The following is an 11,631-nucleotide window of genomic DNA, read 5'->3' as shown; positions in this document are numbered from 1 at the left end:
TATTAGTGAAAAGATTAGGATTTAGGAAGGAAGGAAGGAAGGAAGGAAAGAAGGGTTTCTTACTCTCTTCCATGGTTCTTATAGATGGAAGCCAATCACCCAATCTGATTGGTTTCCTAAAAGATAGGATTTTCTGTTCTCATCTTACAGATTGTGAGATTTCTCATTTCTTTCTACAAGGCATTGTTAGATTACTAAAATATTGGAAATAGATAGGATCTCATTGGGAATACTACCAAAAATGGAATATTTATTAGAATCTATAATCTTATTAAAGAATTTATCAATATATACATCTTAGATAATGCAACACTAATATATTCTATTCTAAAGAAGTAGATAATCACGAATTAATCCCTAAAGGCCTTAACTAATTATTATTTTTTTTGGGTAGAAGACCTTAACTATTCAATATCACATAATAGATTTTATGGCATGTGAATAAATTACTATCTGATCCCTTTAAATGTATGTACAAAAATTCTAATTTAGTTATTGGATCATAAAACATTTTCAAAAACATTTGTAAAATAATACTAATATATATAAGGTGAAAGGTTATATATACTGCCATGCATGGTGCACGGCTCTACATATAATCGTGCAATGGAGACAATGCAAGGGTTTAAATGACCAAAACCCCCCACCCCTCTATTTGAAGAAGCTTTCGATTGTCATATTCAACTATGCATGAACCCCTTCCTCTATACATAATATTCATTTTTACAACACTTTGTAAACAATTTATAAACATGCCACCAACTATGATATTTTTGTCCAATCCTATGCATAAATTCTCTCTCTCTCTCTTCAAGAGGATTGTGGATTATGTATTGAGAATCTGTTTCGTACACGATCACACACTATGAATCAAGTATATTGATACATAGCCATAGTGACATCAAACAACTGAACGTACGCCGCAATCCATAATGACTAATTAACCATAAAGATAAGGATCTCTTAGGTTAACAGACTAATTGCAAGCTACTATCGAGAACATTGTTCTTCATTAACTAAAAGTAAAACATGCAATATTCTTGTAAGATTCATTTCAATGTCCATATATATTTGTACCTCAGAATCAGCATTCTAGGGCACCCAATGTATCGTATTAACATAAAGCCCAATTCCGTTCCTATCTGTGGACACGTTTTTTTTTAATGATATTTAAAGACAATCACAACTTGTCAATATCATGCAAACTAATTAATAACAAATAATATAAAAATTGGTTTGAAGGACACACTTCCAAAAGGGAAGGTGGTATTTGCCTTGTTATAGATTTACTCCATAAGGCTCCGTTTGTTTCGGCGTAAAATTTTACCAGAAAAATTTACTCAAAAATTTTAGATGTAAAATTTTAAATGTTAAAAAGTGTTCCAATGTTTGTTTTTTATGGAAACAAACATTAGAAATTTTTTCAAATGTAAAATTTTATATTTACGAAGTAAATTTTGCTGCCTAAAATTTTTCAGGTAAAATTTTATGCTAAAACAAACGGAGATAGTAAATGTGAAGTTGGAATAGCTTTCAACGGGGAAAGAGAAGAAAAGTGTGAATGGGAGAAGGATGAGGGAGGGGGTTTATGAATCGGAAAAGAAGGTGAATATTAGAGAGAAGGATTTGCATTATATAATTAATTGAAGGGAAAAGGTTCTCTGAGTAGTTGGAGTAGGATGCACTAGTACTTATGTATCTATCTCTCTCCTTTTCATATGAAATGACTTCTCTGCCCTCCAATGTCTGATGTTGTTTTACGGCATCTCATTGATTGGCTCCCCTATGTCGCTTGCTTAGAAAACCCTCCCCCTTAATCGAAACCTAAAAAAAAGAAAATTAGAGTTTGAGATGCGGAATTAGGAAGGGGATGCTTGGTTTAGAGAAGAATTCAGGGGAAAGGGATCCTAAGTACAACTCATTCATTCATTACTCAGAAAATGACTAAGAAAAAAAAAGCCAAATATTTCAAAGGAAAGGAGGAGAGTGGGATTTCAAAAATGATTTTCTGTTTCCAGAATCACAAAAAGAAAAAAGTGGTTTTAAGACAAGCAATATGGATGGATGAATCTGTCAATTTAGTCGGTTTTTTTTTTGGGGGGTGGGGGGTGTTGAGGGGTGTGAGGTGTGAGCTGAGGTGAGGTGGGGAAAGCAGCAAAGTAGACAAGTGGAATTTGATTGTAAAATTCTCTCTCTCTCGCGCGCATACGCACGCCTGAATACCAAAAAAGAAGATTGGGACCGGCCAGATTACATTTTAATCACCAAAACTATCTATCACTCACTCACCTGATGGGGGCCTTGAGGCCCTGAGGGGTGGTGGGTCTCAGGGATGTGTGACGTGTGCGTGTGTGTTTATGTTTTTGTAGCCTTTCACACTTTTCATGCGTTGGATTGGTGAAGAAGAAGGCGGCGGCGGCACGCAAAACCAACGTTTTCCTTTTTCTTTTTTTTTTTCTATTTTAATTTTTGTTTTCTCACATAATATTTAATTTCACCTAACTAAACTAACTGTCTACTGACTAATGTATAGGGATGTAAATGGATAGGCAAAATCCGTTTCTGAATTCGTGTTTGTATCCGTTTAGCAATATCCGAATCTGTCCGAAAGCTAAACGGATACGGATACGGATAGGCTATAGCTATCCAAAAAGCTATATTTACATGTAAATGGATAAAATATCTGATCTGTATCTATGTCCGCATCCGTTTAGCACTATCTGAATCCGTCCGAAAGCTAATCGGATGCGGATGCAGATGCGAATATAGCACTATCCGAACCGAATCCGATCCGTTTACATCCCTACTAATATATATGTGAACAAATCAGCATTACCAAAACAAAAAAAGAAGGGTAAATTACATGGGAGGTGCCCCTTCTTTGAGAAAAATACACCACATATACCTTATTTTTTAAAATGGAGGTGTATTTTTCTCAAATAATGGACACCTCCCATGTAATTTACCCATGGAAAATGACAAATCAGCTACTGCCATATGTGAGCTTCTCAGACCTCTCTCTCTCTCTCTCTCTCTCTCTCTGCGGCTGCAATGTGTTGAAAGATCTGCTGGCGCTATCATATTCTCTTTCGGACCTTTGATGGATACCGTTGCAATGAATTAAATTAGGGAATTCGGCCCAATCCGTCACCAAGTGTATTAAAACACGTATTAAACACTTGTACATATCCATTCTTATATTATTGAAATACCCAACCTTATTAAGTATGGTTAAGACTGAAGAGGAAGATTTTCAGAATCAATCATTACTACTATTATTATAATTAGGACATTATTTGTTATAATAATAAATAATAATACTAATAATAATGATTATTATTATTGATATAAGAAAGATCATGGATTGTAATGTGATATAGCTAGTGTTTGACCTTGAGAAGTCATGTAAGCACGTCCATTTCAATGTATACTAAAATGTAAATGCCAAACTTTCCCTTCGTTGTAACTAGTCCCACTTGGTTAATTAGTAGTAGTAGTAGCCATGGTTTCAAATGTCTGTATCATGCATACAGACCGTACCGGTCGTATCAGTCGACCTGTAGTGGTATCAGCTCCAAATTTTAAAGTGAAGGCAAAATCATCTGATGCCGTACGATACGACTAGTATCCAGATTTTTAAAACCATAGAAATAATACTAGTAGTAGAAGAAGTAAGGGTAATAGAGATGGATGAGCTCCTCAATTACAGATGCAGAGCTGCAGTGTTTGTAGTAGAGCTACTAAATACAAACGCAATTATCAATAGAGACTCCAGTGGTCTCAGACCATTTAGGAGCCAATTAAACAGACCAGGCTTACTACAATACCTTAACATCAGCCAATTGAGCTTTTTTAGATACAGGAAAGCATGCACCATGTCTATTATATATAGACTACGAGAAAGATCACACCCAGATATTTACATTCGTGTATCATTTTTTAGGCTAAACTTTCCACACGTACAGCGCCACTACAGAAAAACCATAAATTGTGTAAGGTGTTCAGAAGAATTTGACGCAATTGAAAAGCCAGCATTGTTTCTATGCCGCTTCTGCAAAGCCAATTCTTTCATTGCCGTAATCGAAGACTGTATGGTAGCGGCCCATGAAGACATCTCCCAGTATCCTGTATTTAAGAGTTCACCATCCCCATTAGAAAATATAGAAAAGAAATTTATTACTCACTGCATCTCTAATGCTTTCAGTTTTTTCACCATTGGTCAAATATTCCAATATCAACTAATTTGCTGCCTGAAACTAATTCACTTCAACCAATGCATGAGCCCTTCAAATGAGAAAGGATTAGAGAGATGTGATTGAAGAAGTACCAGAGAGGACCACGGGGCGGTGGCACATCTAAAGCTGTAAATCCACTGATGCATTGTGCTACATCTCCCGCGACAACTTTGAGGACGTACTGATAACCAATAGTAAGAAAATGTAAGCACCTAGACTTGAAGCTTTACATGATATACATCACATGGAGAACATCACAATTAGCTTTTACAACCAACATCATGACATTCTACTTGAAACCATATTCGAACAAACTTTTTCTCTCCTAGAAATGAAAAAGAAAAAGAAAAGACAGATAGTTAATGTGCCACACCACAATTTTTTTTATTAAACACCATTCGAGATCACCTGAAAGACAAACTTCATCCTCTCACCATGTCTTTCAACATAACAAAGTCTGTAGACCCCAGCAATTAAGAGGAAGCTTCTTTAGTTCAAATATATATATATATATATATATATATCATTGTGCAATGATAGGTGTAATTTATGTTTCACCTTTTAATGATTTTATGGAGACTTTATTAATTCCCCAACTCCCCCCCCCCCCACCCAAAAAATAAATAAATAAATAAATAAATAACAGATCTTCTAAACTAATAAACATGAGATGCCACAGAAAACATAAATCATTCATGGCTCAGCCTAAGGTAAATAATGATTGTAATAATTCCATTAAATTGACACTAATATATCTACACTGCTTATAGATGAAGTACAAACAATTCAAAACCGCCAGATCAGCTAACTGACTACTTGAAAACAATTTAAATAGATACACAAATCAAATGACTTGACAATAATGGTAACAATTAAGTACAAACTCTGTATGTTGCGGTACCTGCTCTGGAGTCAGTTTGAATGCTTTGCCACCGATGGTAAAAGAAACAGGAGGTAATGAAGAAAGTTGATCACAGTCAACAGCTGATTCTCCCATTGGACTAGGCAAGCGTTCACAAAGCTGCAATTACAACAGATGGCATTAGCCAATTTCCAAATTAACATATAAGAAACATGAGTATAATGCATTATTACTTCACCTCATTGACATAATTCAATATGTAATCCTGTGTTTCATTCCGCTTAAGCTGATTCCGAATCCATACAACAGCCATTTCACAGGCAGTGCACATGGCATCCTGCAAAACACCAGATGACTTGCCCCCATTCTTCTCATCAACTACGCTCTCAATGCCACCACTGTAACACAACATCCATAATTCGAACCAAGTCATGGACAAGATTATGGTAGAAACAAGTCAATGGATTCCTAGGAAGCCCAACAAGATTAAGTTCATGCCTGTTAGCACACATGCATAAAAAAATATGATATAAATACCTAGGACTGACGTGATATTCTACTAGACTTCCAAAAATTACAGAATTCCTGCCAAACTTTGCTCAAACTTGGAAAAACTGAAACCAAAACCGAATATATTCTACTAGACTTCCAAAAATTACAGAATTCCTGCCAAACTTTGCTCAAACTTAGAAAAACTAAAACCAAAACCGAATATTTTCAACACAGCTTGGACGTACATCAAACACTTGTACCAAACTTCACGTTATCACAACCCCAAGCAAAACACTAATCAGTAATCCTTTTTCCTACTCTCACTAGAATTTGACTAGCGCAGACACCATGCATTAAAGATGGCACCAAACATATAAGTGGTTTTGTTTACCTTGACACCAACAGGCATGGCCCTATCTCTATTGATAAATTATAGAAATTCAAGGTAAAATCCAACATAAATCAATCAAAACGGTATGCCAACAGATCAAACATAACAACATGATCTTTTAATGGTACAAAATAACAAAAAGCCCCAACATATACTTGTACTATTATATGTGCAATAAAGAATTCAATTAAAGTAATGTACATCGGTGTACTACTCAGACAAGTGAAGTCAAATTCTTCTCACACGAGAATTTGACAAGAGTACATTATGACTTCAGGATGGCACCAAACACGCCATTGGGGTTTGTTTACCTTGACACCAACCAAGATGGCATTATCCTATTGACTGAAGAGAGAAAAGTCAAGATGTAATCCAACAACAACAATAAAAGGTTTGCCAACAGAACAACGCATCAGCAAGATCCTTTTATGGTACAAAATAACAAAATATCTCAACAAATAAGCGTACTATTAGATACACAATAAAAGTTTAGAAACTTGTGAGCGCCTGAGCCTCAAATCAAGTTCCAGCCTTGATGGAAAAGTCTGGCATATGGCCATCGAACATCACGGCTATGCCCCCAAGCCAAGCCCAGCCCAACCCTAGGCAGAATTCAAATTATTACCAATGAACAGGAAGCCAAAACAAAACTGATTAACAGCATTATAATGGTGTAGGAAATGATAATGATGATCTCTCACCCCTCCCCCCCAAATAAAAACAAATGAATTGATGCAACATAAAATGGTAATACACTGCTTTCTAGTATGTAATAACATTACATAATTTAACCTTACCTAACACCTCGAGTTCCATCAAAAGTACACAAACCAACCTGCGAGCATACCGTCTCGGGATCTGTCTGTAATACAGAAGAAAAAGGAAGATAAAATAAGATAAGTACCCCAAGGGAGTCTGGACGATAGCTTCAATATCTCACAAAGTAGTAAGTAGCAGCAACAAAATTGACATTTCTCCAGCTACAATAAGCTAATTTAGTCGACTTGAAGAAGAGGAGAAGGGAGAGGGAAAAACAAAAAAGGAAAAGGAACATTTGTATGCACCTCTGCTGACAATAAATCCAATATTTGCTGTCCATATTCAGCAACAACAGTCTTGCATTGCTGGCTAACGACCCCAGAGGCGCCAATTGCATGATTGATTTCAGTAATAATGGTCTGCAAATAAAGGTAATACAGAAAATGGTAACCAGGCTCAGAATTGCATTTGTGCTTTGCCTCAGTTTGCTACTGGTTAGTGTAGGTACAAACTCAAAACTATATGAATGGTGTAAGCCTGTAAGGTAAAGATATGAAGTGACCAACCATAAAACCATAGACCTCTTCCCCTAGCAGCAGGGCAGATAATGCAAAATTAAAACAAAATATCTTATCCTCCTGTGTAAGAATGAAGAGTCATCTCTTTCTTTTCTCTTCCTAAGTTCTTAATGCACATGAAGTGATTATTTTTCAAACATGTAGGTTAAAGGTGATTTCTGATCACATGGAGTCTTTGATGACCTATTTGATATATACTCCTTACAGTCTACTAAAAAGATCTAGCACAAAATTCAAAACAAAGTTTCCACAGGTTGCAACTTATAAGGAGATCCAAATATTGCTTGTGGGGTGTTGCCTAAGCTTTTAAAATACTAGGTGGGAACCTGGAAGTTTTGGATGCACGTTTCACGGCACCACATACAAAACTGGACCAAGGCTGCAAAGAAGATTGCTGAAAACCAAGAAATTACATGCTTAAAAGAGTCGAATTGCTGACATATACAAGTGGCAACATGAACAGAACAGTAATTCCCCCACCCTACAAGAGAGAGAAAGAGAGAACAATGAATGAAGTGTGGGAGGGGGAGGGGCGAAAAGAAAAAGTGTGAAATGGAAGAGACTAGACAAAAAAAAATAAATTAAATAGAAGTAAAATAGAGATGAGATGGAGCTTAATTTTGAAAGGGAAAGATGGAAGGATGGAGATGGGGGAGATGAAAGGAAAGAATTAAGAATTCGAATTTGAGTTTGAAAGATCTCTATCCAAATGTGAGATTTTTTGTTTCTTCTTAATTTATATTCGATTAGACAAGGATACTAAGGGCATGAAAATTCTTACCATTCAAACAAGAAACAGTTCGAACTTTTATATAGTAATATAATGATGTATAATGGTGTATCATCATACTACTATGTAAAAGTATGAACTGCTTCTTGTTTGATGATATGCAATCTTCATGACACAATGCATTATCTAATATTAAAACGAACTGAAGAAGAAAAATCTACTCTCACATGCTTTGAAAGGAGAGTTCTTCAAAACCAGCGTTGAATTGGTGGGGCCTCACTATGTCAAACAAATGTCAAAGTCCAATGCAACCATGACCTATAATTATGTATTGAATTTCTCCCACATTTGTAATACAACATTAAGACATTGAAATAGAAGATGAAACAAAAGAAAATTATACTTGATTCATTTAAAATTTTCAAAGCATCTTCCAATATACCTTTATTTCATTTTCATATCTCATGCTATATAAATACTGTGGCATTTCTTCTTCTTCTTCTTCTCTTTTTTCTTTCTTTTTTATTTTTTATTTTTTTATTTTTTTAAGGGGGGGGGAGGCACCGGCAACATGTCTACAAGAAACAAATCCATAGAGGTTTGTGTTATATATTGGGCCTTGTATACCTGTGGGAATTACTTCTTTGCAAATACTCATTGTTCTATTTTTTTAGGTGTTTCATTCGTATGATGAGTATCTTGGTTGTTTTGACTATGCTCTCATAACCGCACTTCTAATATTAGTGTAATCTGAAATGACCTGTGTCTTCCTGACAAGGCATCAAGACATGCCTCGAAGTGTCATTTTAGGTTAGGTGTTGCACCTCTCAGGACTCTAGATTTCCATGCAATGGCAGCTTAGGCCACAGGCATCAATTGTGTGAATGCTCGATATGCAACAATTTTGAAGAAAAATTGAACTCTGGTGTCACATCCAGAGTCTAAAAGAATGATACATACCGTTGGACCAGCCAACAACGACGTTCCAGAGTCAGCAATGGCAGCACAACCACCAGTGCAGAATCCTGAAAACGAGTATAATTATTAATGATCACACAAAAAGGAGGAGATACAACCATGGAAGACAATAGGATATAGTTAACATCAGATTCTCCTAGACAGGATAAGTGCCACTTGGGATGCAAAATTAGCCAGAAAATAGATTAATCTTTTATTACTTGGAAGCCTTCTTGTTTCCTGGGAATGGCTATTATGTACTCATGTGCAATGTTTTCTTGAGCTTTTCTTACCTCACAGAGGGATAGTAATAGACAGATATTGTGTATGTGTGTGTGTGTGTGAGAGAGTGAGAGAGAGAGAGAGAGAGATTGATTGCGTTCCATATTCGTTGAACACATAGGCAAAAGGGAGTTTATTACCTGTTGACTTGCCATCAATAAGGACATCGCCCATGTCAAACTGATGAGGGAATTTACAAATTATCGATTAGAAAATTATGAGAAAAAATAAATAAATTATGTTAATTGACATAGAGGGACAACCTACCTGCCAATAGCCTTTCTGAGTCACAGGTACATATGTGTGATCACCCTTGTAATGATTAGGATCAACCCCTCCAAACACAATTTGACCACCTTCTTCCTCTTCTGTGTTTCGGTTAATCCAAAATGAGAAAACAGGTTCCTTAACAAGCCCTTGATCAACCATGTTGTACCTAAACCATTTGCAAGTTTATCAGTATAAAAATCAATAAATGCCAAAAGATATTCACCCAATTAAACAATTAGGTATTAATTAGGTAGTATCAAAAAGGAAAAACAAGCAAACCAACAACGACAACAGCTAAGTACCACATAATTTTCAGAGATGATACATAAAGTACAAAAGAACTGCATTCCATGTTTTCAGAGATGTTAACAAATCATGATTAGATGATGCACTCTTTTGTCAGATATCAACACATAAGATAGCAAAGAAAACACCAGCGTACCATACAGGGACAGCACCCCCAACAGAGATCTCTTTAAATCCAAGTCCAAGTATGCCATCAAACTTGGCTACCAGAAATGTGATACTCGGCTCTCTACTTGCCTCGATAAACTCCTGTCAAAGAATAACATGTAAGCGAATACCAGAGCAGACAAAGACTTAAGAAACTATTAGCTTGGGCATTATACGAAAAGTTGGAGCTTACCTGATTTTTGACCACGAGGTCACCAACCTTGACATGGTCTTGGCTGAAGAAACCGGAGATGGCTCCAGTCCCATATCGAATCTCAGCTGGTTTCCCTGTGAGGGATAAGACCAGATTTTTTTCATAATACTTACTTCAATAAAACTCTAACGATTATAGGAGAAAGATTGCTAGAAATATGTGGGCGGATAAGAGGGAACAAATCTTAGGATGCAAAAATATCAATTGTGGTCAGTGAATGATATTCCAAGGTTGGAAAAGTTACTGAGAGAAATTCTTTATAAAATGAGTGAGAACATATTCTTTGATAAGATAAAAAGCTATTAAAAAGAAGTAATATAGTAGTACAAGCCTCCAATGAGACCATAGATGGGTCGGGAAAAAATTTGCATTACTTATAATTGTAATAATAAATTCATGCTTCCCCATTAATACAGAACATAATGGAGTCAAAAGCTTCACAATCTGGAAAAACATTACAGCTGTCACTATGAATTATGAGTGATAGAAGCTGCATAGATGCATGATAGAGTAAGGGAGAAGGAGAAAACCATTCTTCTTGTAGGTACTTGACCGACTTGACTTGTACTTGGAATGGAAATAGCAAGCAACCTGAGCGCTAAAATAAAATCATGAGAATCTCTTCTGCCCAAACTTTCAAAAGAGGGAAACCGTTTACAACGTAGAGAAAATTAGAACTTACCGAAAAGTAACACTTGGCAGAGGGCACCCACAAATTTGAACTACCAGTGTCAAATATCACAGTGAATTTTTGAGGGGGAGTCCCAATCGCAATCTCGCCGAAGTATTGAGCATCCATGTAGTTCTTTAATGCAACTATGTCAGTATCCTCAGAGTCTCCAAGGTTCCCGCGGAGGTGATATTTCCTGATAGAAGCCCTTAAAGGCTCCCCTTCTTGAGATTCAAGTCTGGCAGCAAGCCGGTTATTTTGATCCAACGCTCTTTTCTTCAGTCCGATCCTAACCAATCCATCCGAAGAAGCAGAGAAGACCAAAGGGAGCAAAAAGAACGACAGGAATAGAGGAATCACGAAGATTTTGCATTTGGTTCCCATGTTGACCTGTTAGTTCACAATCAAGTTATTGTTCAATGAAACATCAAACGAGACACTAGGACGACTAGTCACTCGAGCAAAAACTCATGAACAACAACCACCACGTTATGACTTATGAAGAAAACGTATTATCACAAACTGGAATTTATGCATAACTTATAAAACAAAAAGGTGTACGCAGAGACATGGGAGTAAAATTTTCATTTTTGGATGTGGATTTAACATGCAAGATAACAAAAAAAACGGGGGAAATCCATACAAGTACAAAGTGAAATCAGCTGCCAAAGACAAAAACCAAAGATGAAAAATCAAATAAATTTCAACAAAGGAATATCATCAAATTCTCTAAGAAAA

General features: G+C 36.2%; 1 protein-coding gene across 8 annotated transcripts in view; it reads right to left on the bottom strand.

Moving 5' to 3' along the window:
• Positions 1–11,631, bottom strand: part of LOC122639723 (aspartic proteinase) — an 83,048-nt gene that overhangs the window by 47,030 nt on the left and 24,387 nt on the right. For 2 of the 8 annotated variants that reach the window (XM_043832653.1, XM_043832655.1), the window contains exons 1-10: positions 10,906–11,287; positions 10,754–10,814; positions 10,203–10,297; positions 9,999–10,111; positions 9,554–9,722; positions 9,427–9,466; positions 9,008–9,072; positions 7,045–7,158; positions 6,778–6,842; positions 5,336–5,495 (exon numbers count right to left, since the gene is read on the bottom strand). The exons of 1 other annotated variant lie outside the window; for it this stretch is intronic. In XM_043832653.1, coding sequence (XP_043688588.1) covers positions 5,336–5,495; positions 6,778–6,842; positions 7,045–7,158; positions 9,008–9,072; positions 9,427–9,466; positions 9,554–9,722; positions 9,999–10,111; positions 10,203–10,297; positions 10,754–10,814; positions 10,906–11,277 — 1,254 coding nt within the window. In that variant the 5' untranslated portion in view covers positions 11,278–11,287. Of the gene's footprint in view, positions 1–2,512; positions 2,519–3,858; positions 4,126–4,327; positions 4,417–5,136; positions 5,257–5,335; positions 5,496–6,777; positions 6,843–7,044; positions 7,159–9,007; positions 9,073–9,426; positions 9,467–9,553; positions 9,723–9,998; positions 10,112–10,202; positions 10,298–10,753; positions 10,815–10,905; positions 11,288–11,631 lie in introns of those variants that run through there. 5 more of the 8 variants (XM_043832645.1, XM_043832646.1, XM_043832644.1 and 2 more) reach the window with 5 other exon arrangements.

Source organism: Telopea speciosissima, chromosome 9 (genome assembly GCF_018873765.1).
Source record: "Telopea speciosissima isolate NSW1024214 ecotype Mountain lineage chromosome 9, Tspe_v1, whole genome shotgun sequence".
NCBI lineage: Eukaryota > Viridiplantae > Streptophyta > Magnoliopsida > Proteales > Proteaceae > Telopea > Telopea speciosissima.
This window is presented reverse-complemented; position numbering and strand designations above follow the sequence as displayed.